The 26,975-nt window shown below is 46.7% G+C and overlaps 1 protein-coding gene across 5 annotated transcripts; it reads left to right on the forward strand.

Moving 5' to 3' along the window:
- The first annotated feature begins 182 nt into the window (after positions 1-182).
- PFKFB2 (6-phosphofructo-2-kinase/fructose-2,6-biphosphatase 2) lies at positions 183-26,975 on the forward strand. 5 transcript variants are annotated; one of them, XM_081254784.1, is made up of 17 exons: positions 183-468; positions 890-1,094; positions 2,220-2,327; positions 8,441-8,566; positions 9,083-9,179; positions 9,607-9,673; positions 9,806-9,880; positions 10,248-10,304; positions 11,205-11,329; positions 13,110-13,317; positions 13,931-14,077; positions 14,838-14,942; positions 15,698-15,827; positions 16,595-16,657; positions 16,917-16,981; positions 17,594-17,772; positions 24,874-26,975. In XM_081254784.1, the coding sequence occupies exons 3-17, from the start codon at positions 2,240-2,242 to the stop codon at positions 25,238-25,240; spliced, it is 1,899 nt and encodes a 632-aa protein (XP_081110910.1). In that variant the 5' UTR covers positions 183-468; positions 890-1,094; positions 2,220-2,239; the 3' UTR covers positions 25,241-26,975. The 5 variants fall into 5 exon arrangements, with proteins under 5 accessions (XP_081110910.1, XP_081110912.1, XP_081110911.1 ...); XM_081254786.1 differs by having other exon boundaries at positions 890-984; XM_081254785.1 differs by having other exon boundaries at positions 183-444.

Consider the following 26,975-nt stretch of genomic DNA (forward strand, 5'->3'; position numbering starts at 1 on the left):
ATGGATAAAACGGAGTTGTACAGGCACAGAGAGGGCAACTATGACATACTGGAGTTGTAAAAAGCTTCAAAGAGGAGGTACTAGTTGAGCTGCTTTGAAGGATGAATTTAATCCCCAGGTGAAAGAGGAATAAAAACATCTCTGAATTTACCTCTTTTCCAAGAAATATGTACTCGTTCTTTTTTTATCCTGGATCCAGAGCAGCAAAGCCTACCCTGCGTAGAGGGGGTTTATCACCACAATCAAGCATCAAATGGGCCTGGGGGCAACTGTGAAAAGTTCACTTGGAATGTGCAAACTCACCTCCACTGTAAAAATCTGCCTCTGAATAAGTTATATGGAAACTATGCATCTTTTCAAAACTTTCATGACCCAGTTTTCTCCTGGAGCAATTTTCCTCTTTTGTTCTTCAAGATGGCCATAACAGACGTTACAGCGTGGGCGGTAAGCGGGAGAATAAATAAAGTGGTAAATCCACGGGAGTATGTGCATGGGTCCAGGGAAGCCCCTGGTTCAGCGATGAGAGTAGTTGATTTTCTTAGTTTCACTGTCTGACCTAAGGGAATATGCAAACGCCCTAAGATGTAATCAGCTTAAGTACTTTGGTAGTTTACTCTAGCAAAGCCTCTTCTATAGCTTACTTTCCAATTAATGGATCTAACGAGGTCCCGCTGGGATTCAGGGAGGAGAGCGTTAATCTCCGCAAAACTTTTTCCCGTCACCAGAAAGTCGCACCCTTTCAAGACGTCTACTAGTTCACTCTCGCGAGAGTATGAAAAAAGTCGTGCTTTTTATTAACCCCGCCTCCAGCCCTATTAGTTGCCAAGCAACGATGTAACCAACCTCCACAGTGCTGGTAAACTTGCGAGCTTGTGATCTTTCTCCACAGTTCCAACCTTCTTCAGGAGCTCGCGACAGCGATTCCGATTTGAGCCCCGCCTCCTCGAGCCTGCGGGCATTCGATTGGTGGACGATTCTCTCCAGGTGAGGGCCAACGCGAGAGTGGGCGGAGCCAGGCAGGGGCACGTGATTCGCCGGAGAGTGGTGTGCCGGACCCCGGCCACCGTGTCGGCTCCAGGCTGTCGCGTTACCGGGTAGGTGCTGGGGCCACAGCCCGGAGGGATCTTAGGAGGGATCCTAGGGTGAGCGACAGCTGTACAGCACCTTGAAGGGGTTTAGGCGGGCGAGAGAAGGGGGGCTGCGTGCACCCTGATGAGGTGCGGGAAGATGAAGCCTAGCTGTTTCGGGGAAGTGCGGGCCCCCGGGCATTGCCCGGAGTGCGGACGTTTAGGGACCCAGAGCCGCAGCTGGCGTGTGAGTTAGAGGATTTGTGTGGCCAGTAGAATAACAGTGCAAGGTCCTTGAAGCAGTAGGACTTTCCTTCCTCACGAGTCCCTTGTCTGGGTTTGCGCAGTGAACTCGGGGCTCTCCCACCCCCGTTCGAGTCAGGACTTACCCCTTATTCTGAAAGTGACCTTTCAGAATAAGAGAAGTTATTTACCACCAGAATAAGAGAAGTTATTTGCCACCTCTTTGCTCCCCAGTGTTTCTTCCATAGACTGCTTCCTAGGAGATAGATGGGGAGAGGGTGCGGACAAGGGCTTGAGAGTAAAAACACCAGAGGAGAAATAGTGACGTGCTAGGGCTGTCCCCGGGTCCAGCTACAGTTTTCCTTCAGGGAACATGTTTGAGATTTTCCCACTTATTTTTTTTTCAGAACTGAATTCTACCATTGGACTGCAATTACTTTATGATAATGAACTTGATCCATTCGCAACCCTTCCCACCCCCAGCTGCTGCCACTACTCTCCCCAGATTCTTAAATTGGAATCTGAGGTCAGGAAGGAACTTGGATAAGCCACTTAGTTTGATAGAAGTCAGTTTTTCAATCTGTAAATTGGGGAGAAGTAATAATGGTAGCAAAATCTGTTTTATTATGGGATTATTGGAAGGATTGAATGAGATAATTCATGTGAATGTAAACTCCTAAGTCAGCATTATAGATCAGGGTTCTGGTGCAACTCTTCACAGATAAGGAAACAGAGGGCTAGGGACATACATGACTTATCCTAGGGCATGTAGCTATTAACTGGGAGAAGGAGGGCTGGACTTGACCCTTGGCCCAGGGTTCTTTCACTTATACCTCACTGATCCTCTTTTGAGTGTTTTGAGGGATATTTCCTTCCTTCCCTTCCTTACATCCCCTTTGTCCCTTGCAGACGTCCCCTGAAGAGCTGCCATGTCTGGGAATTCTGCCCCTTCCTCAGAACAGAACAACAACAACTATGAAACCAAAACAAATCTCCGAATGTCAGAGAAGAAATGTTGTGAGTGTTGGGAAAGAGGAGGGGCTGCTGTTTCCCAGGATTTTATCTTGAGAATATTGCTGTAATTCTAGACTTTGCTGCTTGGTGGGAGTGAGAAATAGTTCTTTGACATGGGAATTTAAAACAAAGTCTACCAGGGGAATTTCCTTTCTGAAACAAGTAGACTCAGTGAAATGTCTGTCCTTGGGGCTAGACTGCTGGTGTAGCCCAGCATTTTCTTCCTGCTTTCTTTAACTGAGTCTCTATCTCCCCCACCCTTGGGGGTATCTGCACAGTTGATTGATGCTGAAAGTTAGAGCCAGTATTATTGTACACGCCGTGAGTAAGGCTGAGTGGCAGGGTGAAGGAATTCCTTGGGTTGATACTGTTAACAGTTTGCCTTCATCTCTTGGGCTAAGTTTTGTGAGGGTGCTGCTCACGGCAGAAATTGCAGGTAAGAACCAGTAGCTTATTTCTACAGGCCTAAGGGGAATCGGCCCTGATATTTCACTTCTCACCATGTCTTGGGCACCTTACTTTCTCACAGGTTTAGTCTTTACACTCTGCAAACTATTTTCCCTGCAGGTTCATTGCTCTGGGGATGGGCTTCACAGGAGCATTTCCATGCCCATCTTTGAGACAGAGACAGCAGGTGGGTTTGCAGAGAGATGAAGTATTGTTTCCTGTCCCCATGCATCTGCATGCCTAAGCATCCTTATAGACTGCAAGACTGCAGAGCCCAGGCCAAAAGGTCCTGAGCAGTTGGTCCCCAGATGTTTTGGGGAACCTCTAGGAAAGCTAACTCTTGTCCCTGCTTCCAGGTTCCTCTGGAACCCTATCAGTCAGTTCTTCTCACTTCAGTGGTTATATATATCAGCAGGTGGAAACAGCCAACCAGCATAAGACCTGGAATCGTCTCATGTTTCAAGCTTTCCCTAGAGTCTCAACCTTGATGTCATGCCCTTGTCAGTCTCGTGATTAATGATGATCATTTCTTTTCATCTAGCACTGATGAGGCTTTTTGGGGTTTGGACTGCAGCAGAGGCAGGTTGTTTGGGTGTGATACTGGGGTTAGTGCACCTCTATGATTAGGGTCTTCTTTCTCTGCCAGGGCAGGAAACCAGGTACTGAGGGCAAACACCCTGTGGAAGATAACCAGTATAGCATGACGTTTGAGTGCAGCCTCTGGAGTCAGACTGCCTGGGTTCAAATCTTGGTTTTACAACTTCCTAACTGTGTGCTTTTAACCAACTTGCTTTTCTGCCCCATGCCCCAGTTTACTTTTTGATAAAATGGGGATACTAATAGTATCTCTCCCCACAGTGATGTGAGAATTGAATGAGTAAATACAGGACAGCTCCTAGAAGAGTACTGGGCATGTGGCTAAACTGTGTTATTTTTCACTGGTGACTCTATTTGCGCGTTGTGTTTGTTCCTGAAACATCATATATAGATTGAATTATAGTCTAAATGCTGTGCTGGGAGCTCACTTTTTTTTTTTTGTGGTACGCGGGCCTCTCACTGTTGTGGCCTCTCCCGTTGCGGAGCACAGGCTCCGGACACGCAGGCTCGGCGGATAGGCAGGCTGGCTCACGGGACCAGCCGCTCCGCGGCATGTGGGATCTTCCCGGACCAGGGCACGAAGCTGTGTCCCCTGCATTGGCAGGTGGACTCTCAACCACTGCGCCACCAGGGAAGCCCCTGGGAGCCCACTTTTTAAAAGAGCCCTGTGAAGAATTATATTTTCAGTAAAAAATGTTTTCTTCTCTTGTTTGACAATATGGTAACCCCGATTTGGGGGTATGGAATGCACAGTTTAAAGAGAGGTGCCCTTGTGCTACTAGGACACTTGAGCCCAACAAGAGCAGAGAACAGGTAGCAGTGTTTGGGGGTCGGGGGAGTTGATAACTGTGGGAGTCTCTGACCCTGCACGGTGCTCAGTGTCAGTCCTTCTAGTTCTGCTTGCTTCTCCATGGGACTCTCCTACCTGCCTCCCTAACTTTTTTTGCATTTTTTCTTTTTTTTGCCTTGAGGGCTTTTGATTAGTCAAAGAAGCAGTAATCCCAGGTCTCTTTCCTTCCTCTAGACTCTAATTCCTGATCTCTCCTTTCCAAGTTCTACCCTCTTCTCCCCCACTGGAGGTGTCTGGGTTATCCTGAAGCCACTGTCATTCATTTACCCCCCTCTCTTCTCCTTTTGTGGTTGGACTGTGGGACTGTGACAGTCTATGAGAGTATGTGTCAGTTTATTTCCCTTCTCTCTGTTATTTGCCTGTATCTGGGAACAGGCTTCTTGGGCTGCTTAGTGTTCACACCCAGCAGTTGCTTTATTAATAGCTTACCCGTTATCCCATTGCTGTTAATTATACCTGTTGTTGGCTGACTTTGACTCTGGGAAGTGCCTGAACTGGAGGGCTGAAGAATGTCTTTAGGGAGCCAGAACGTCCAAAGGAGCAGGACTGGAATTTCAGCTGCTCCAGGGATGGGGGAGAAGGGGGGGGGTGGTGCTGGCTGAGACAACTGGTTTCAGGGCTCAGTGAAAGCAGGAATTAGGGGGAGCAGGCAAGGTCTACGTGCTTTTCCTTCTTTGTTTCTTTTATTCTTTGATATTTTGAATAGGTCTGGAACAGACAAGTCCTGTATGAACCTTCTCCTAATTATAACATCAATACATGTTCATGAAAAATTCACACAATACAGAAAGAAAGTAAAAAGCAAGAAAATCTCACCATTTCTCCTGTCCCTGTTATGTTTGATTCTTTCCAAAATCTTATTCTGGTGTATCCTATTAATGGAAATAGGTCCACACTGTACATATTTTGTTCTACCATCCCCCCCACCCCCACTGTTTTTAAACTATATTCTGGACATTTTCTTCATGTCGATAAGTTCACATTTACTTCATTCTGCATGGTATTGCCTTGTGTGGATATGCCAGCCTCTCCCTGATGGACATCTACATTGTTTCCAATTTTCCACCATCACAGACAATGCTGTGGTGAGCATCCTTGCATATACACCTTTCCCTGTTTGTGCTAACAGCTTTCCCTACAGAAATAACAGGAGGAAAGGTAGACACCTTTGAAACCTTGATCAGCATCCCTTAAAAGTTCTATGTTAGCTGTTTTTTTTGGTTTTTTTGGTTTTTTTTTTTGCGGTATGTGGGCCTCTCCCATTGCGGAACACAGGCTCTGGACGCGCAGGCTCAGCGGCCATGGCTCACGGGCCCAGCTGCTCCGCGGCACGTGGGATCCTCCCGGACCGGGGCACGAACCCGTGTCCCCTGCATGGGCAGGCGGACTCCCAACCACTGCGCCACCAGGGAAGCCCCTTGTTAGCTGTTTTTAATATTTCAAAGCACGTGATAGAAATTGGGCATTAAACTATAGCTTCGACGGTTAACTAAAACATTAACTTTCTTAGCGTTTGGCTGCAGAACTTCGATATGTTATGCTTATCAGTCAAACGGCAGGACATAATTGGCAGTTTTATGACTTCTGATGAATAAAAAGAAGATATTACTAATGAAGCACACTTTAAAGGGCGGCATATTTCAAAATATTGGGGCTGTTTAGAGCAAAAAGTGGAAGATGACTTGGTCATGAGAAAGCCGGGAACCATTGGCCTTCTAGACCACCCTTCAGGTTTAGATTAGAGAGCAGAGTTATGCTGGCCACATGGCTCCCTTTGTCAGGTGCTGACAAGGGCTGGTTACTAGGACTGATTGGGCAGTCATGAAACCAGGAGTCTGGTCAGAGCCCTGACCTTGACTTTCTATTGAGGGACTGTGGGTCTAGCTCTTCCCTCTTCTGGGCTTGAGGTTTTCTGTCCATAGGAGGGAAGTTATCACACCCTCATTTCCTCGAAGTGTGTTCATGAAGGGAAAATAAGTTTAAGATTGAGAAGGTGAGTTGAACCTTGTGTAAAGAAGGTAGAAGAGAATTTCAGGATTGAAACAGCTTTCCATTCTTTGTCAAGGGGTAAGTTACATTGTCTCCAAAATTAATCAGCATAAAGTGTCTACTGTTCAAATTAAGGTGGTGATGGCTTTGTTTTTTAACAGGCAGGACAGAATGTACCTAGTTTTGCCCATGTGGCCGTTTGAGATAGGAAGTGTGGTTTAGTTTTGTCCTTCGGAAATGGAGCAGCCCTGGTTGCAGCAGGTGTGTGTGGGTGTGTTATGGGCAGAGGTGGGAGGTATGGTGCTGGGGGCCACCGTGGGGAGTCCTTGGTGGCCTGTGTTTTCTTTTGTTCTTAGAACTCTCTGTCCAGTTTGGTAAACATGGAGCAGCTGGTTCCCTGGTCGGCCTCAGAGCGTCTCCCAAGTATCAGTTCATTTTCAGCTTCAGGGAGGATAACAGGACCTTTGGGAAAAGTGCCTAATGGGCTGGAAGGTGTGGACCAAGCAGTACTAGAAGTGCAGGTAATGAGCCAAGCCTTGGTGATTGAGAAGAGTGCAGTGCTGGGCTGGAGAAAGTGAAGACTCAGGAGGATTTCACTCCTGAAACCTGAGGCAGCTGATCTGTCTGTTAGGGGTCAGAGATCAGGCATTAACATCAGCCGAGGCTGCAACATGGCGTTTGCTTGTCTTTGTGCTCCCTGTTTGGACAGAGATGAAAATCACTTCTGTTGCTCCTTGCCTACCTTGGAGGGGCTCCTGCTCAGGCCTGGGAATTTTCCATGTGCATAGTAGGTAAAGGACTAAAAGCCAATCCCTCTGACCCCAAATCTGGGCATCCACCCCTCCCTCACCGCTAGGGCCCTGTTTGGCTTCTGGATACTTCTTGCCAAACACCCCTAGGAAACTCTCTTCCTTCCGAGGTCTGTTCTCTACCCACACCCCTCTGCCCACTTCTCCACTGAGATCTTTTTACATTTCCTTCTCAAAAAATAAAGGATGACGTTCCCATCCAAGTACCCCAGTTTTGCTGAATTGTTTCTTAGCCTGACAGGGTCACCTTGTCCCAGGGAAGAAGAGCAGCAACTACTTGTGGGGCACCTTCTGGAAAGCAGTGCTGGGAAGACGAACGCAAAAGTGGTTCTCCCCCATCTGCACACAGGGCCTCCCTCCTTTCCCATCTGAGCCCTCCCAGATGACCTCAGTTTGGGTCTGGGCCCCAGGAACGTGGCTGGCAGCTTGCAGGGCACTCTGCCACCACTCCTGCGTAGCAGGATGGACAGGAAGGAGCCAGCCCCTGTGAGCAAGCTGATGAGGAATCAGAGGCTCTTTTTATGGAGAAAAGCTGCCAAGGAAGCACAAGATCAGGATTCTAGGGCCAGCCCTTCCCATGACTCATTGTGTGTCCTTAGGCAAGTCACCTGGCCTCTGAGCATCTAGTTTGCCCCCAGCTGCCCAGTGAGACCTGTCTCTGTAAATGAGCATTCCTGAAATCAATTGTTTTCTAAAGAAGGGTGGACCAATGGCTATTCCTGCTTTTAAACTGTCCTGCTTTTACTTGGGTCTTTGAGGCAGGCTGGCTGTGATGCCCTTGTGGGCCAGCTTTACCACGAAGCTTCCTGAGGTCTAGTCAGAACCTATGTCAGGTAGGCGTTGACACAGTCTAAATGGTTTAGAAGTTCTGGCTTAAACTCGTGGCCTGAGCACAAAGGCCAAAACAGGTTAAGGCCAGGCTCTTTTTTCGTGCGCGAACTCTTGCCTGTGGTTCTGAAGGGATAGATGGGATCCTCAGGATAGAAACTCTGTTGGATCTGTTATAGGAGCTGGCTCAGTGCTGCACGGGTAGAATCTCCAGGCCCAAGACTTTCCTTCATGGCTATATCACTCCCGTGTTCCTAGATATTCTCATGCTAAGGAAGATGCTATGGTTACTGTCTTTCTAATCCTGGCCACTTTTTTTTCTCTTTCCATCTTATGCACCTCTGTGAAGGCCTCGGACAAGTGGGAAAGACATGTCTTAGTTTGGGTACTTTCTGGAAGTCTACATGACCCTTTGACTGTCTTTTAGGAGGGTTTCCCCGATACCTCCTTGGTTTGCCTTTCCAGTCCTCCTGGACACTGGCCTCATTGAGGTGTATGAGGATCAAACCAGATTCTGACCATGAAGTCCCAGCCCCATGCACAAACCTTACTTGACCCCTCTTTATTTAGTTTTGTTCTGTTCCATTTCCCTCTAGCGTGGGCATCCTACATGACCAACTCCCCGACTCTCATTGTTATGATTGGCTTACCAGCCCGGGGCAAAACCTACGTGTCCAAGAAACTCACACGCTACCTCAACTGGATTGGGGTGCCCACCAAAGGTAGGTGCAACCATGCATTCCTTGGGAAAGGAAGTGATCAGTTCCTGGGCCTCACAGGCCTCTGGGAGACTTATTCTCCCTGGCATCAAGGTTACAGGGTGCTCCTGGCAGTGATAGTGGTTGCTTCCTGGTTTACTAGATTTATTCCCTGTCCATACACTTGTTCCTCCTGGCCTGGCTGAATTGGCCTAGTTTGGGGGCAATGCCTTTGACAGGAGTATTAAGAATTAAATGAGTATAGAGCTTTACATTTCCAAAGCCCTTCCATCTACATTATCTAGCAGTATCCATGTGGAATAGCCAAAATGGCTGAGGAAATTGAAAGTCAGACAATTTAAGACTTGTCCAAATTCTAGTAAGTTAGAACGTGAACTTAGCCTGATTCTTAATCTGGTGTTGTTTCCAACATACCATGGTGCTTTTTTCATCCCCTTGGCCACTCTGACATTAGACCAAGAAGTCCCCTTTGGGACATCGTATTGTTTCACTGCTGAAGGGTATGGGTGTCTTCTGCAGTGTTTAATCTTGGGGTGTATCGGCGTCAAGCGGTCAAGTCCTATAAGTCCTATGACTTCTTCCGGCATGACAACGAGGAGGCCATGAAGATACGCAAGTGAGTCTTCTAGGCCTGACTGCCAGGCCAACTCTTTCTTGGCCGTCACGAGACTGGATGTGATGGGGCTTGATTTCCCTTTCAGTAAATATCTTGTGGGGATTTTGAGTGGAAGTTATCTGCTGGGCAGCTCACCATGGGCTTGGGTGGGTAGAACAGGGTGCAGAAAGTTGCGTGTGTGCTTGTAGGCTAAGCCTCCAGAGGGGTAAGACACGTGCATGGGACAGGGGAAGAGGAAAGATATAGGATAGTAGAAAAATCTCAACGGGCAAGTTGAAAGGTCTAATTAGGGAAAATTTTTGATCAGTGGGGAAACTGAATAGGAAGGGGTGTGATCCCTGTGGCACCCCAGCTGTTCATGTCTCTGGCTGTGCCCAAGCTTGGCCCCGGCCCAGTCCTCTGGCTGATTCCTCTGCTCTCTTGGCAGACAGTGTGCTCTGGTGGCGCTGGAGGATGTGAAGGCGTATCTCACGGAGGACAGTGGGCAGATAGCAGTAAGCCTCACCTGCCTCCTCCCCCGTCTCCCCCTTTTCAGCAACCTGGCTGCACCACCCCACCTTGGGTACGCCTTGGTGGGATTTCATTTCTCGGTCCCCGTTCATCTGTCTTGTGGGCTCTCTTCCCAGGTGTTTGATGCTACTAATACCACTCGAGAGAGGAGGGCCTTGATTCTGAACTTTGCCGAGGAGAATTCCTTCAAGGTAGAATCTGCCTCCAAGCTGGAGGAGGAGGGGTGAGTGGAGGTGGGGAGTTAGGAGGGACACGCAGATCTGTTTGACTCTGGTGGGTGAGGACAGGATTGGACATCTGATTCTCTCCTCTTGGTGAGTCACCGCCAGTCCTTGAGTGTTTTCTTTCGGGTCCTTTCTCAGCTCCTTAGCCTGTATGTATGAGGCCCTGGGTATGTGGTAAGAGCTATTTTTAAATGAAGAGGCCTTGAAGGCCACTTTCATGAAAGAAAATCCCAGGGGATGTGGTGGCTGCGGTGGAGCAGATATGAGCCTGTGCTCTTGATTTACAACCTGGCCGTTACTGACTCATTGATCATTGCCTTCTCTCCCTGGCCAGGTGTTCTTTGTGGAATCCGTCTGCGATGATCCCGATGTCATTGCTGCCAACATCCTGGTAGGTGACATCCCCTCACACCACCACCTCTTTATGCCTTGTGTGTGTTTTGGTGGGGGTGGAGTGGGGAGTCAACCCGGTAATGAAAGAGAGAAATAGACATGTTTAACAACACAGGGTGATCTTTTTGATCTGCCAGAACACCGTTTTGTACTTCCACACTCTTCCCTTGGGAAAAGAAAGAGGCTTTGAGGAAGAAGGTAAGACTTAGCTGTTGAACAGAGGCCAAACTTAAACTGTAGTAGCCCTGGCCCTGTGTTCTGGGTATTAGCTAGATGTTGAGACCTAGGTATGTTCTTAGAATAGATCAAACTCTTTATTATCTGTCAGGGCCACCTTATAGGAAGGTCATCTGCCCACCAATTGTCTAATATTGAGGTCAGCATTCTATGCACTGGGCACCTCATGCTGTGTGTGGTCACAGCTTAATGCCAGTGCCCATTTGATGGTAGTGCTGGGCTGTGCTGAGTGGATATCCATGCACTGTGTCAAGGTGGTGCTCTCCCAGCAGTGTGGGAACTTGCTGAAGAGGTGTCTGGTCCGAGTCAGCTCTGTGTATCAGATCAAGCACCCTATTCTAATTGCCCTTGGGGAGAAATTGAATCCCATTCTGTTTTCCCAGGAAGGTACATAAAAGGATTGGGGCCCAAGAACTGCTTCAGCTGCGTGACTGCCTCTGTCCTTCAGCCAAGGGCAGGCACATGACTCCCCAGTTGTCTTTCCCTTCTTGGTTGCCAGGGTCACAGGACAGGGAGGGGGTGCTCAGTGAATGGGGATTGCCAATGCTCCAGTGAAAGGCCACTTCTATGGCTTTCCTTTTCTTTATTTAGCAGTGGCTGTTGGCAGGAGGGCTGTTAAGGGCAGACCTCTGACTAGGCCCTGCTCTCCCTCTGATTCCAGGAGGTAAAGGTGTCGAGCCCTGACTACCCTGAAAGGAACAGGGAGAATGTGATGGAGGACTTCCTAAAGAGAATTGAGTGCTACAAAGTCACCTATCAACCCCTTGACCCAGACAACTATGACAAGTAAGGTTTAAGGCCAAGGTTTGAAGGGCCCGAGGCAGGGGTCTCATTTGAGAAAAGAGCCTTTCTCCCCTTGTCCCTAGACTTCCCTCTGACAATCCAGACCTCTGTTTACATCATTCCAGGGAAACAAGGTATGGATTTGTGGCCTCTAGGCAGATTGAATCTTATACCTGAACACTAGAGTGTTTTTTATCCTGAGTTCTTCTGGTCTATCCTCTAGAGCGTGATTTCTCAACCTTAGCATGACTGACATTTTGAACTGGATAATTCTGTGCTGTGGGGCTGTCTTGTGCACTGTAGCTGTCTTTAGCAGCATCCCTGACCTGCGCCCACTAGATACCAGTAGCACTCCCAAGCTGTGACAACCAAAAAGGTTTCCAGACTTTGTCAAATGTCCCCTGGGAAGCAAAATCACCCCCTGTTGAGAACCACTGCTCTAGATCAGTAGTTTTTAATTAGAGTGTTGTAGGACACCTCTTAGAGGTGTGTCATCAGTATTTGATCAATTTTTAAAGTTTATTGTGTGTGTGTATAGGTATATATATATATATATATACATGTATAAAAATATATAGTAATACATATGAATATATGTGCATATTTTGCATAAAACAATATATTGTACATGTGTATGCATATGTAAATATATATATTTAAGTGGTTTTTAGATATTACTTACTATAGCAGTGCCTATCAGCAGTGTGGCATAGAACACAGGTTAACTTGATGTGTGTGAGCGAAAAGAGCCATAGCAAGATGCCAAGTCCATGTTGAAGAATGACATGTGCACAGGGAGACCCGTGAGAAGGTGGCCTTTGAAAAAGCATGCAGTCAGTACAGCTCTAGTAAGATAAGAATACAGCCCTGAAGCCAAGCAAATGGCAAGACAGTGTGCATAGCCACTGTTAAATTGCTTCAGTGGTCTGCTTCATCTTTCGAGTCTTTCAGTTCCTTCAAGTATGTTACCCACAATGTTAGTGTTTGGAGGTGTTTCTTAATATAGAAGTTGAAAAACACTGCCCTAGATATGGCATAATAGTATATTCCTCAGTTAGCCCAAAGTCCTACATAGAAAAATATTCTAGAAGAATGTGTGTGTGTGTGTGTGTGTGTGTGTGTGTGTGTGTATATGTGTAGATGTTACCTCTGGTGGTAGGGCTATGGGTAATTTTTATTTGCATCATTCTTAAAAAATTTGTTTTTGGAATAAACACTTATTATTTTTATAGTGAGAACAGTTCCATGATGGCCACAAAGCAAACAGTCTATGTGAGTGCCTTTGAGAGAAACTTGATTTATGTAGATTTATGTAGATGGGGGGAACGCACAGAGATCTCTGTCCATGGTTCTGCACGCCCCCTCCTCGCCCCTCCCCGCTGGCGGATGCCATACTCTGACTCCGTCTTGACCGCCTCAGGTGGGCGCTGTGCTTCTCAACAAACTTCAGGGTTAGCAAAATCTTCAGGTCATCTAGTCTAGCCCCTGAGGGGAAGCCTGAATTCTGTTTATCTAACTTAGCTACAGTGCCTGGCACAGTGTAGGCACTGAGGAAATGGTACTGCCTGATGAGAAGTTCAGGAAAGTTTACTGCATCTTTGTTCTGAGGAGCCATCCATCTCTTTCCATTTGGTTCCTTACGTCTGGGTCGGGGTGTGGCAGGAGAGGCAGAAAAGCTGCTGGGAGCCTGCAAGTAACTATACAGATCCTTTCCCCTCCTCCTGTTATCCTCAGATTTTCATACCCAGGGAATTTTTTTTTTTTTTTCCCTGCTCTGTCCCAGGGATCTTTCTTTCATCAAGGTGATAAACGTGGGCCAGCGATTTCTAGTGAACAAAGTCCAGGACTACATCCAGAGCAAGATCGTCTACTACCTCATGAATATCCATGTCCATCCTCGCACCATTTACCTTTGCCGGCATGGAGAGAGCGAGTTCAATCTCTTGGGAAAGATTGGGGGTGACTCAGGCCTCTCGGTGCGGGGAAAACAGGTGAGTAGTTAGCCAGAAGGCTGGATTTCCCAGGCTTAGAGTTAGAAGGGCATGGTGGATGTCATCTCTTTGATCCCCTTACTTCTTACTGAATCCTATTGGAGTTTAGGCTGTGGTTTCAGATAGTCAAGCAAGTAAAGAGACGTTTTCTTGTTCACTGGTTCTAGCTGTGCATTGAAGGGTGCGTAACTTGGAACCATTTCTGCTGTGATCATTCAGCCATCACATATTTATTGGGCTCAACTTGTATGCTCAGCACGGTACAGGGTGCTCTGGTTAAAGTTCATTTCCTCTTGGGTTTATTATAACTATGTAGCACCTTTCAGAGTTTGACTGGGGTCATACACATTGACCTTTTTAGGCTGAGTTAACAGCCTATGTGTATGTGTGTGTGTGTGTGTCTGTGTGTGTGTGTGTCTGTGTCTGTGTCTGTATTTCCTTTCTTTCTTAATTTTTTTTTGGCCGTGCCATGCACGGCTTGCAGGATCTTAGTTCCCCTGACTAGGGATCGAACCTGCGTCCCCTGCAGTGGAGGCGTGGAGGCCTAACCACTGACCGCCAGGGAATTCCCTGTGTGTGTGTTTTCTTTTAAAATTTTTATTTCACACCCCAGTTTGCCCAGGTTCTAAGGAAGTTTCTGGAGGAACAGGAGATAGCAGACCTCAAAGTGTGGACAAGTCAGTTGAAGAGGACTATCCAGACCGCTGAATCTCTGGGGGTGACCTATGAGCAGTGGAAGATTCTGAATGAGATTGATGCTGTGAGTAGGAAGCTCTGATGGCTAAAAAGCCAGTAAGGGTCTCCTGTTCAGGCAGGAACTCTCAGAAGTCACCATGTGGGCCGTTCATCTAGAAAACTAGAACCACCAAGTAGAGACTTTGAGGAAGCTGAATCTATGGCCAGTTTAGGGAATAAGTGGGAACAGTGCACCCCCAATCAGGGCTTCCTGCCTGCTTGACACACCTGTGCCAATGATGGGACCTGAACCAAGTTTTGACCTAGCCCCTGGCACCTGGAGAGAGTGAAGCTCCCTTTGGATCCTTCATATATTTTCCTCCTAGGAAAAAGAAATAGCTGACAACTCACTTCTTTAATTTCTGCTTAGGCCACCTGGTCAGCTATTCTGGAAAAGTCCTTTCCAATTTGTTCTTGGCTTTCTGTGTCCTTGAGCGCAAAAGTAGGCATTTCTTTTTCTTTCCTTCCTCTGTACCCTTTTATGCCTTCTACAAGAATTCCCTAGTGCCTTCAGTTTCCCCTCCTTCCCTGCTTCCTGTTCCTTTTATCCTGCTGACTTTTCTTGACCTCTGAGTTCCCCACAGCAGTAGGAGAAAGCGGCAGCTTAAGCTAGAGAGGCGGCCTCCTCTCCCAGTGGCCCTCACCCTGCTAGTCGGTCAGTTGCAGTGCATGAAGGGAGCCAGCCCAGTGCCTGGCACTAATAACTAATATTCTTTACGGCCGCCTTTTCATTTGGGGGGCTGTGTGGGTCCAGTTCGCCTCTTCCAGCCGTGTGGCTCCTGCAGGGCGTATGCGAGGAGATGACTTATGCGGAGATTAAGGAGCAGTACCCAGACGAGTTTGCACTTCGAGATGAAGAGAAATATCTGTATCGATACCCTGGAGGGGAGGTGAGATTTCCCTCACGAGGGGTGACTGCCCCACCCTTTGCTAGGGGCTTAGCTTTAATTTGGGGGAAGGATTGAATGTGAGTTTGGGGACCGAGAAAGGGTACTTAAGGTATCATTTAGTTTCTCTTTCTACCTTTGAGGCCTGCTGTGTTTAATTCAGCTCCGGCAGTCGGCAGTCCAATGCCTCACTGATTTGTTAAGATCTCCAGAGAAAGGGTAACAAGATAGCCTCTGTTGCTGAGTATATTTTAGAATCAACATGGTCTTTTTTAACGTCTTTTCTTTTCATTCCACCCCCAACCAAGCAGGTATAGGCCCCAAGTAAATATATGGGATATGAATGATTTTCCTCTCATCTGTGGTGTTTAAGGCTGCTTGCTGGTCCAAGTGGCTTCATAGTCTAGGGGTGTGAGGCAAAGGTAAATAAAACAACAGGGGTCTAGGAAATCCCTAGGAGCCTTTGTTGCCTTGCACTCTTGCCTATTCTGTTGAGAGAAAAAGAACCCCACAGGCTGCATTCAGATTTTCTCTTCTTGACCTGCAATTTTCTCGGTCTGAACATTGCTCTTGAAAAGTCTGAATATTCTCAAGAGGTACCAGGGCTGGGGGTGGTTAGCAGGCGACAGGAAGGCGCCAAACCTCCAGGAGGAAAGCCAGCTGGGGAGAAAGGAGAAGCGGCCTCTTAACTCTGGACCCAGCCCCCGACTTGGCTGCCAGCTTGCGCCTCCTACCAACCCACCCCACTTCCCCCACAGTCGTACCAGGACCTGGTGCAGCGGCTGGAGCCTGTCATCATGGAGCTGGAACGTCAGGGCAACGTCCTCGTCATCTCCCACCAGGCTGTCATGCGCTGCCTCCTGGCCTACTTCTTGGACAAGGGTGCAGGTGCCACTGGAGGGAAGGGCCGGGGACACATCCACAGGGAGGGGGCTGGACTTGGGGTGGCACCAGGATCCCTGGCAACGAGACCTCCCACTCTTCCACTCAAATCAGAGTACATTCTTCAGGCAGCAGTGTGGGGCTCCCAGCAGCCCCTGGGCCAACTACTTGCTGAATTTACTCTGCTGATTCCAAAACCCCCAGTGGAGAGCAGCTGCTGCTTTAGCTCTTGGTCCTGCCTGGCTAAAGGGGCAGCACTGCGCTAACACTCCTGGCAGCATTAGAAAAGTGGTTGAACATGCCCGGCCTGTTACTTGGGCTACTAGGAGGGTGTTATCTTAGAAGCATCTTCATCCTTTGGATTCAGGGTAGACGGTTTCTGGGGAGAAGCAATAAGGAAGTGCTGCTCTCTTCTCTGATACTCCCCTCCCTTTCCTTCCTGAGCTACCTGAGCTGCTGGGAAGTCTGCAGGTTGACGTTTGGTGTACCCACGGTGCCCCAGTCTTCCCTTCTGTGGGGCCCTGGCTGCGGCTCCTCTCGTTTTGCCTGCAGGGAAGGATCTAAAGTGGGCCTTTTTCCTTTCTTAGCCACTTAGTAGCTTGGGTGGCTTCCTTAGAGGCTATGTTGATAATTGTCTGGGGGTTTAGAGGAGGAGTTGTCTAACTCCAGGTCAGGGTAAAGAAAACTCAGGAGCGCCTTAGATGCTCTCTTCCACTGACTGGACCTTGCTTCATAATACTGAGACTTCCTCCACCTGGTCTTTCTGCTTTCAGATGAGCTACCGTACCTGAGGTGCCCTCTCCATACCATCTTCAAACTTACTCCTGTAGCCTACGGTAACTATGAGCCTGGGAGCTGGGCAGGAGGTGGGGATAGAGGAAGGTCAGGATTTTTGAATTTTCTCTGAAGTTTGCCTAGAAGTTCAACTTCCTCACCTGTATCTACCAGGGAAGTTCCATCAGTGCCTTCCATTTTTAAAGGGATGAATGTATGTATTGGGGAATATATATGTTCTTTTATTACCATACTGAAACTAAGGGATTTTTCTTTGAGCTTTTTTCCTGAAGCCCTCTCCACTTTGCTCTGTTTCCTCAGGGTGCAAAGTGGAAACAATTAAACTAAACGTGGAGGCTGTGAACACTCACCGTGACAAGCCAACTGTAAGTATTTTCCCACGGATGACATGCTGGTTCCCCACTACTTCGAGTCTCTGAACCTTTGACATCGAGAGACTGGGTTTCTTTTATGTACAAAAGGAAAACCGATCCAGAACTCATGTCCCATGTAGTTTGCTTACTTCCAAAAAGAAGAGATGTTGGAATTACTATTTTTAAACTCAGTATCTCTTTCCTGAGTCTTAACCTTGCAGATTGGCTCTTGGAAATCCAATGAACTATGGAAAGTGTTTGGCAGAAGTGAAATGCAAATTTTCCCCCCAGAAAGCGCTCCCTTTAGAAAGCAGGATCCAGAGGTGCCTGTAAGGTGGGGTCAGGAGGTATAGGTTTGTTCCTAGGTCTGTCCTGGTAATCTGTGTGTCATCTTAAATAACCCCCTTCCTTTCTTTGAGTCTCTATTCCTGCTTTGAAGTAGGGTGCCCAAGGAGCTTCTACCCTTACAACCTTTAGTCTCCCGGGGCTGGGGGACCAGGCCATGGCCCATGTCTTAGGAGCGACCCCATCTGCAGAGGAGCAGGAGTGGAGGAGGCTGCTGTGGTTGATGAGTGAGCTTTTGGCTTGGCTTTCATTTGTGTGGTGTCCCTCGTTTCCAATCAGAACAACTTCCCCAAGAACCAAACCCCTGTAAGGATGAGAAGGAACAGCTTTACGCCTCTGTCCAGTTCGAATACAGTAAGGCGTCCAAGAAATTACAGTGTTGGGAGCCGGCCCCTCAAGCCCCTCAGCCCTCTCCGTGCCCTGGACATGCAAGAAGGGCCGACCAGCCGAAGACCCAAGTCAGCATTCCGTTGGTGTAACCGTGTGTCTCCCTCCCATCCTGGCCTCCTGCCCTTGTCACTAATCACCAAGGAGTCCATTTAACTTCCAACTCCCACCTCCCCCCACCCCCACCCCCAGCCCCACACCGTGGATCTTAGCAGAGAATGTGAGGTCATGTGTTTCCAGACCAACCTTAGCTAGTGTACAGTGTGAGACATCTCCCCGCCCAGGGGCAAGCTGGCGAGTTGGGTGTTTTAGGACAGGTCCTCAGTTGGGGGGGTCTGGAGGAGGAGGAAAGGGATCCACTCTCCTGGGGTGATTGGCAGAGCTGGGGCTGAGGCTGAGCATGCTGTGGTTCTTGTCCATCCACGGTGTCTAAACTCACTAATGTCCTTGTGTTGGTAAAGTGGGGGCAGGGTGGAGGGGGACACAGAAGCCCATTTCCCCTCCACCTTTGTCTCTTCCAGGTGTGCTTTACTCACAGTCCTGACCTGCCTGCTTTCTTCCCCCCTCTCATGTCCCCTTTGGATTGCCCAGTGTGATGCATGGCATTGTTGTGTGTCTGTCTAGGAGGGAAGGGGCGGTGGGTGGGAGAGAAGTCTGGCCTCCACTGATGTTGTCTGCAGTGGGCCTAGATGGATCTGGACTGGGGGAGCCTTTCTTTTCCCTTCTCCCTTCCTCTCAAGCCGGGTCCTACAAGGGTCAGCCCAGGCTATAGAACATCCACAGATGCTCTGGAGCCTGCAGGTAGACATAGGATGAGAGTTCTTGCCTCCTTTCATGAGAAACAATCCTACAGTCTTCAGTACCCTGGGGGAAGCTGGCTTTCAGTCTGTGTGAAATATCTTGGTTTGTATTTTTCAGACATAGGTCTCTGGGCTGCAGAGGTGTGAGGTCTCTGGGCTGCAGAGGTGTGAGGTCTCTGGGCTGCAGAGGCGTAAGGTTTAGGAGAGTAGGCTGGCCTCTAGCTCTTACAGGGCTCTTGGAGGAGTGTCATACATTTTCTCCAGTGGCTCCTGGCTTCTTTGCCAACTACAGGAACTTTCTTGCCAAAGCCAGTGACCTCCGGGACTGTTCAGAAGGACAGAGTTAGATTCAGGAGTCACCACTGAGGTTTGAATTGCACAAGGGAAAGGCAGAGAAGAGTTCACTAGAGCTGCTAGTGAGCTAGTAATTTTCAACACATTCTAGTAATTCTCAACACATTCTCCTTTTTAAGTCAAAAAATGTTTTGCGTGAGCAATTTTTTTCCCCAGATATTGGGAAAGCCTGGTGATAAATTAAATCTCCCTCACTAGGGTATTAATTTATATCATCTTGATGTCCAGAGTAGTCTTAGAATGCTATGGGGTCTAGCTCTTGACTGTTTACGCATTTACTTGTGTCATTTTATTTTTTCTGCAAGGTTAAATAGGAAATGTTTAGAGTAGGGATTCTTAGCCCCTTGGTGGCCCACGATGGCATACCTCCCCCAATTTTGTATACAAAATATATAAATATACGTATGTGCATTTTTCTTTTTTCTTTCTTTCTTTTTTTTTTTTTTTTTTGTGGTACGTGGGCCTTTCACTGTTGTGGCCTCTCCCGTTGCGGGGCACAGGCTCCGGACGGGCAGGCTCAGCGGCCATGGCTCACGGGCCCATCCGCTCCGCGGCATGTGGGATCTTTCCGGACCGGGGCACGAACCCGTGTCCCCTGCATCGGCAGGCGGACTCTCAGCCACTGCACCACCAGGGAAGCCCACGTATGTGCATTTTTCTGAGAGTCAAGTCTAGAGTTCTCATGAGATTTTTAAAAGAGAGAGAGGACTCCGCACCTTAAGGTTATCAATCGGTCTCTTAGAGGTGACCAGTGAGAGCAAGTTAGCTATTTGCCAGGGATGTTTTTGTTTGGTAATAGGAGACCTTTTGTTGTGCTTCTCATCTAGGAATCTCCATTAGAATCCCCTATAGAACTTTTGAAACATGCACATGCCTGTGTCCACTCTAGGCTTAATTCTGACTCAGTCTCTGGGATTAGGGTCTGGGCATGCATGTGTTTAAATAGCTTCTCCGATGATTCTGAATCATACTCCAGGTTAGAACTCTATTTTATGTTGTTGGGTGGAGAAACAGTAGTTCCTTGGACCAAGCGTCAACCTGGGAATTCTGAATTCCTCATGGTTTTTTTTTTTTTTTTTTGCGGTACGCGGGCCTCTCACCGCTGTGGCCTCTCCCGCCGCGGAGCACAGGCTCCGGACGCGCAGGCCCAGCGGCCATGGCTCACGGGCCCAGCCGCTCCGCGGGATCCTCCCGGACCGGGGCACGAACCCGCGGCCCCTGCATCGGCAGGCAGACTCTCAACCACTGCGCCACCAGGGAAGCCCTCCTCATGGTTTTGAAAGGACAGTTCCCTGGAGTTAGATGTGTGAGCAGATCACAGTATTGAATGAAGTTACTCCCTCATTGTTACTTCAGGCAGCAACCTGTTCCGCCTTTAACACTTTACATTTGCAGGGTGATGTGGAACAAATCACTATGTCATATAAATGTCCTATGATAATAGCTGAGAATTTTAAACACCCTGGAGAGAGGTACTGAGGTAAAACTTGTGGGATGATAAAGGTTATCATCACAGGCAGCTGGCTTGTGACCTTGAGTCCTTTATTCCTACATCCTGAGTAGGACATCACAGCCAATTTCAAGGGCCACTTGCTTAGATTCTGCTCTAAATTGCCTTCCAGACATAAGGTAACTTCCTATTCCTGTTTAGCCATTATTTAATGTGTACCTTGTGTCCATGTTTGTGGGGCTTTGGGCTGGGTGGAGTGGTGGTGGGAGAAGGAGACACCAAAGCAGCAGAAAAGGTCCTTGCCCTGAAAAAGGTTATTTTAGAGAAAGAGCATATAATTTATAATAAATGAACATTTGTAAAAGAGCAACACGTTGAGTCTGTAAATGTGGATGTCGAAGTGGAGTAGAGATTCCTTCTGACTTTTCTCTTGTCCTACATGTATGAGACTAAAAGGGTTGGGAGGTGGGAATGTCCCCCAGAATGATGAGGTCTAGGAGGTGTGTGTGGCACTTTTACAAGGTTGTCTTGTCTAGCTTTGCTTGGCTGGTGGCATCTTTAGCCCAAATGGCCATTCAGTCTTTTCTCTTGCTGTGAGGTGAGAGTGATTCAGAACTAATGCATGAGAAGGAGCATTTTGATCCAAGATTTGGCTTTGGGCTGTATGTACTCCTAGCGAGAAGAGAATTCTCTAACAAACTAGCGTTGTTTTACCTTGTTATAAACCCCTGCATTAGACACAGGGCACTGGGATGTTCATCTGGGCTCTCAGCCTGCTGATATTTTGCCATTCTCCCCATGTGTTAGTTTGCTTCCCCAAGAAGAGGAGTGAGGTGGTCTTATAATTCTCAGATTGGACATGAGAAATTAGAACTTGACAACAGCAAGGATTTCAGCATTGTTTGGTTTTTAGAGCAAGATCCCTCCAGAGAAGTTTCAGCAGAAAGAAGCCAGGAGAGCATAGAATAGAAGAGAGCTCTTATTCCACATTTTAGAGAAGTCCTGTTCCCCATCTTTTCTTTCCTGTCCTCCTCTCCCCTTCTTACTTGAGTGTGTCGGTAGTATATACACGTTGCTCTGATTATGTGTTTATCACGAATGCTAGTAAGAAAGGATGAACTCCAGAGTACCTTTTGCTGAGGCTTTCAGCTGTGTTGTGGGAGAAATCGGTGAAGGCTTTAGCATTTAATCTACTGGTAGAAAATTAGGAAAGGAAAAATCACTGTATTGTCTTTGATAATCACTGATTATCTTTTTCCTGCTTTAAAACTGAATGAGGAATTCCGTGACAGATATGAAGAGGAATCTAAAGCAGATTTAGACAACTAGCTTCTTTTCCTATATCTTAATCCTTAAATTGGAATTTAGCTCTTATTTATTATCTGTATTGTTTTTGCTTTTGTTTTGGTAATGAGATTGTTTTGCATTCAGTTGGAAAGTAGAATAAGAAAATCTGTTAAAAACACGCATTGTGCCAGGGGTCTGCCCCATATCCTTATCTCTGGTTTTTGGTTTTTTTGTGTTTTTTTTGGTCCATCCCCCACCCACCCACTAACTCCCAAGAAGTTAGGGTTAGGAATGCAAGATATTTGTATCCTAGACTGAACGGTTGAGTGTTTCCTGTGAGGATCTGGGTGTTCCTCTTTGCAACACACATTTGATCTTCAGAGACACTGGCATTTTGAAGAAACATGATACAGCTGTTTGGAAATAAATCCATCTTATTGGTGTATCTGTGAGTAGAAGATCTGAGTACCAGAGAAACTCACTGATGCTTGGGGTAGCCAAAGGACAAGGGGAAGGAGTGCCTAATAATTGAGGGAACTCTATCTGGGTTGTATAGTCTTATGCACATTCCATTGTCTTTGTTAAGCCCAGAGGCCATGTTGTGTTTGTTTTCCAGAAATTTGATAACTTTACATAGGTTTTCAGGTATACATTTTGACTTGTGTTTTAAAATATTTTAATTTGAATTAAATAATTTTATTGGAATTAAATATTTTAATTTTAATTTGATTCACAATTGAATCAGGTTGCAACATTGGCAGGATTGATCTCTGACTTCTGATCGAGGTGACACAGACATCAGAAGTATGTCCAGGAATTTAATTTAGACTCGTCATGTCCAGAACACTGTATCTAGAAGTATCTATATGCTGACTGCCTGACAGACTGTGGTAGGGTCCGCGTGCTGCCTGACAGATTCTGGTAGGGTCCCTATGCTGACTAACCAACAGGCTCTACTAAGATCTATAAGCTGACGAGTCTGACTGTTTTCTAATCGTACCAGTTGACACTGTATGCATGTTACTACAATTCTCTGTCTATTGTACATGTCCTACAAAGAAAGGAAGTAACCACTCCACATGTTTTCTTTAGGGGGAAGTCTATACACTATGATTTTTTTTTTTTTTTTTTGTGGTACGCGGGCCTCTCACTGCTGTGGCCTCTCCCGTTGCGGAGCACAGACTCCGGACGTGCAGGCTCAGCGGCCATGGCTCACGGGCCCAGCCACTCCGCGGCATGTGGGATCTTCCTGGACCGGGGCACGAACCCGTGTCCCCTGCATTGGCAGGTGGACTCTCAACCACTGCGCCACCAGGGAAGCCCTACACTATGATTTTTAATAGATATTTCTTTTAGAGTAGCAGCCAAATTCTAATCATTTTGTAGAAAATGAAGGTTGAACATCACTTGTAAGTTATTTTGTAAACTCAGCTAAGGAAATGCCTGCTCAGAGCCTGACACTGTTACCTCTACTTGAAGTCATCCTATCCATTCCCCCATTTCTGGGCAGGACTTCACTTTCTGAACTTTCTGTGTCCTCAGCTTCCCTGCTGTGGGCTGTAGCATTCCATTGGATAATGCTGCTGTTTTTAGTCCGCTACCCATTTGCCTCTTAATTATAATATAATCAATAAAAATGCAAAGGAAATTTTGGCAAAAGTATTCTTTTCAGTAAGGCTTTCACTGGGGATCCATGACCAATTTTTAGCTACTCAAGTGTTTTTTGTATCTGAATTGCTTGTGTACATTTTGTTTTTCTTGTGTTGAAGTAACAAAATCAGTTCATTCTGATATGGTGATAGTTTTGCTGTGGCAAAAGCAAAGGACTCATCACCAGCTGTGCCCTTTGGAGGGATTGGGAGTGGGCTGAGCACCACTGGGTTAAATGGAATGGACTGAGTTGGGAACCGAAGCAATAGAGCTATCCTGCATGTTTCCTAGGCACAGCTGTGTTGAAAGAAGGAATGTTAATACTTAGCAGCATTCTAATTTAATCTGGTGACATTGATGTCAAAATATGGCACTCAGATCCACATAAGGTGTATAACTGTATTTGAAATGTGCTTTTGTGTGTGTGTGTGTAGAATGGGTAAATAAAATTGTTGAGTAACTTGAATCTATCAGAAGGCTTCTGGGTTTTTTGTTTTGTATTTTGGGCTGTGTTCTCCACCGCTCCCCCACCCCGAAAACTTTGCCTCAGGCTGCTTGGCAATTGAGCCTCAGACCAGCAAAAGCCACTCCACAGTGACTGGAGTCCTTGGTGGAGGCGTGGCTCTCTTGCACCACCTTCTGGGGAAGGTGGGAAGGACATTATAGAAGGCACCTGAACTTAGTCGTGTGTACTTTTTGGCGCCTCTACAAGAATTAAGAAAAAATTACCTTTGACCACACTGTGCTCTGACTCGCACTAGCAACATGGAACTCATTATTTATTGTGGAAAAAAAAAGAACCTTTGGCGATCTCTTAGAATTTAGTGGACTCTTCCATCTAAAATATTACCTTCCTGTTTCTAAAGAGATTACAGCTGGTGGGGTAAAATGGCATTTAACTGCTTCTGGGATAGGAAAAACAGGTGGGATTGTGTCACTATTCCCATGCCTTATTTATTCATTGTCACCTTAATAAGGACCAGGAGCTCATTAGACATGCAGGCTCTTGGGCCCCATCCCAGGCCTGCTGAATCAGAATATTCATTTTAACTGGCTGACGAGGCAATTCAGATGCACATTTAACATTTGAGAAACACTGTTCTGGGGGGGCGGGAGAATTTCTCACAAGGTCAAATGTTGGATCCCAGTTTATGGGAGGAAGTTGACTTCTGCTCTGATGACTGATTTCAGGATGGACTGGGATAACTACAGCAGTAGGGACCCTCCTCAGAAGCCAAGTAGCCCCTGCCCGCAGTATCATTTTTTTGGCCTGGTCTTTTGGCTGATGTAGCCTATATACTCTCCTTTTACCACGGGGCTCCCTACTGCTTCCGCCTCCTATCTTGGATATGTAGCTTAGCTCCAGGTCTGAAAGGAGTGCTTGGTTCAACATGGTCACAAGGTCGGTTCCTCAGGGAAAGAAGCTCAGGACTAAGCCATTAGAGTTTGTCTGACTCCCGAGGGTAGAGGGGCGTGTGCTAGCCCACCAATGTGTTCACGCACGTGTGCAGATGCGAGGATGTGAGCCGTGGGGAGCACTGGAAGGGTGGGTGAGGGTTCTGCTCAACTTCCTCCATTAGTCATTTGGCGGCCGTGTAATGGCTTTATTTCTCTTCCTCTCTGGCTCCTAGGCGGAGACCTCGCTGGCTGTGCATAGGCTCTCCTCTCCGGCCTCCCCCCCATTGCTCTCCTGATGATGTGAAGCCTGAGGCCAGACCTCTCCGGGAGACTGGCCTACTGAAAAACTTGGCATGTCAGCTCCAAAGGGGCTTGAACAGGAAGTTCAGTGGGGATTGGACATTCGGGGCCACCCAAATGAGCCCTGAAAAAGCTGCACCACATTTCTTCCCCTCATGCCTGATGGGAATATCAGTTACACTGAAAAACTTGACTTCCCTGTGCCTCAAAATATCTCACAGCCTGAACCAATTTCATTTTGATCATCTCTTTGCTAGGTTTGGCCCAAGTTGGTCAGTCCTGTTCCATTTTGGCATTTAACATCTGACCTGTGACTGTATCCCTAGCTGGCTTTCTTTGCCTAATGTGCAAATGTACCTCTTCAGATTTAATTGTTTCCAAGTGAGAGGGCTGAACTCCAGCAAACCATTTCTGTGCTGTAAGAGCTGGTCTCTACATCCACTACAAGTGCGCAGGCTAGGGTACAATATACATAGGTTTGCGGTCACTTTTTTGTCACGTTGGAAACGAGACAAATTCACCAGGTGAATGGAGGGTATCTGAGAAATTCAGTTCCTATAACGTCTCTTCTGTGGTGACGGAAGAGCAGCATCAGTAGCAACCTTTTTGTTTAGAGAAGTTTTTCCTGTTTCAGGCCCCTTGAGGGCAGGATCTGACTACAAGACTCCACAAAATATGTACCCTTCTCTGAGTTCTCTTCTGTAGCTACTGTATTTTCTACCTGATACTGTGTGCCTCTCAAAGCTGAAGAGGGCTGACGTCATCCTCTCTGGTGGTTGGAAATGATGGCTGGAGAGAAAAGTAGGGTGCCATTTGGATCACATGAAGAAGTAAAAGAAGTTTCCTTGGGAATCAACTCTCCTAAGGAGTTCTTTTGGTTTTAGAACAGGTGCAGGGAGACATGCCCTTCTGTGGGGTCTGCTACCATGATACGATCTCTAAGAAAGCTGTGGTTATGACTTCAAGAGCATCTGGTCTTCTAATCCCTTCCTCTTAGCTAATTGTCACTATTGTGGTCTACTGGTCTCTCATGTAGAACCTTGGGGGAATGGGATGGGGGGGAACCAAGCCCTCAATGCATTAATCATGTGGTTTCCCTTAAAGATAAACCAGGTAATTATTCCTGAGATCAGTGATTGTCAAATGTACAAATATGTCCCTGCATATGCGATTTTAATATGTCACTGCTCCTGAAGGAAGGCATGGAAGCTCCCAAGGATACTGTATCTTACAAGCAAAATCCTTTTTGTTTTTTTTTAAAGAATAGTAAGTTATAAGCTTTTAAAATTTTTTTCCCCCTTTTCATTCAGATGCCCACTTGCTGGTCAAGAGGGTGAGTAGCAAGAAGAGTAGTGCAATGCAATTTTCCCGAATGGTTCTTATACACTGTGGATGATACAGGACCCTGTTACCTAAGATGTGATGCGCTGGGCTGCTGGCAGTTCAGCAGCCAACTAGGAGCTTATTTTAAGTGCACAAAGCTGCCTTCAGAAAGTCTCCTGACCCTGCTCTGTAGCAGGTAATTTTCATCTAGCTGCTCATAGCATGTTGTACTGTAATGATTTTGTTCTTGTGATGCAGGTTTCTTTCTGCATCTAAATACACTGTCTTTTGATCTGATAAATGTTTTTATTTCGTTATTTATTCATCCATGTAAGGTATTTTTAAGTCCCCATATTAATATCTGCATGTATTTAATCAGAATGTAAGGTAATTTGTGTTGTCAGGTTTTTTTTGGTAGAAATTTAGGTATTTTGAGTATTTAAGTTTATTAAAGTCTATAGTATTACCTTAAATTAAAATTTCAGAATGTAGGTATCTGTCTTCTGTAAAAGGATAATAACTATGTGACGGCACAGTGGATTTCTTTTGAATACTTTTTTTTCATTGATTTTTATTATAAGTATAAACCAAGAGATACATTTCTCTGGAGAAAAGTTTACCTCCTGGATAAATAAGATCATGCTAAAATTTGTGAATAATATGTATTGCTTTTGTAATAAGAAATATAATAAAAGTTATTTTTAATTAAAAA

Source organism: Mesoplodon bidens, assembly GCF_964165515.1.
Source record: "Mesoplodon bidens genome assembly, chromosome: 2".
Taxonomy (NCBI): domain Eukaryota; kingdom Metazoa; phylum Chordata; class Mammalia; order Artiodactyla; family Ziphiidae; genus Mesoplodon; species Mesoplodon bidens.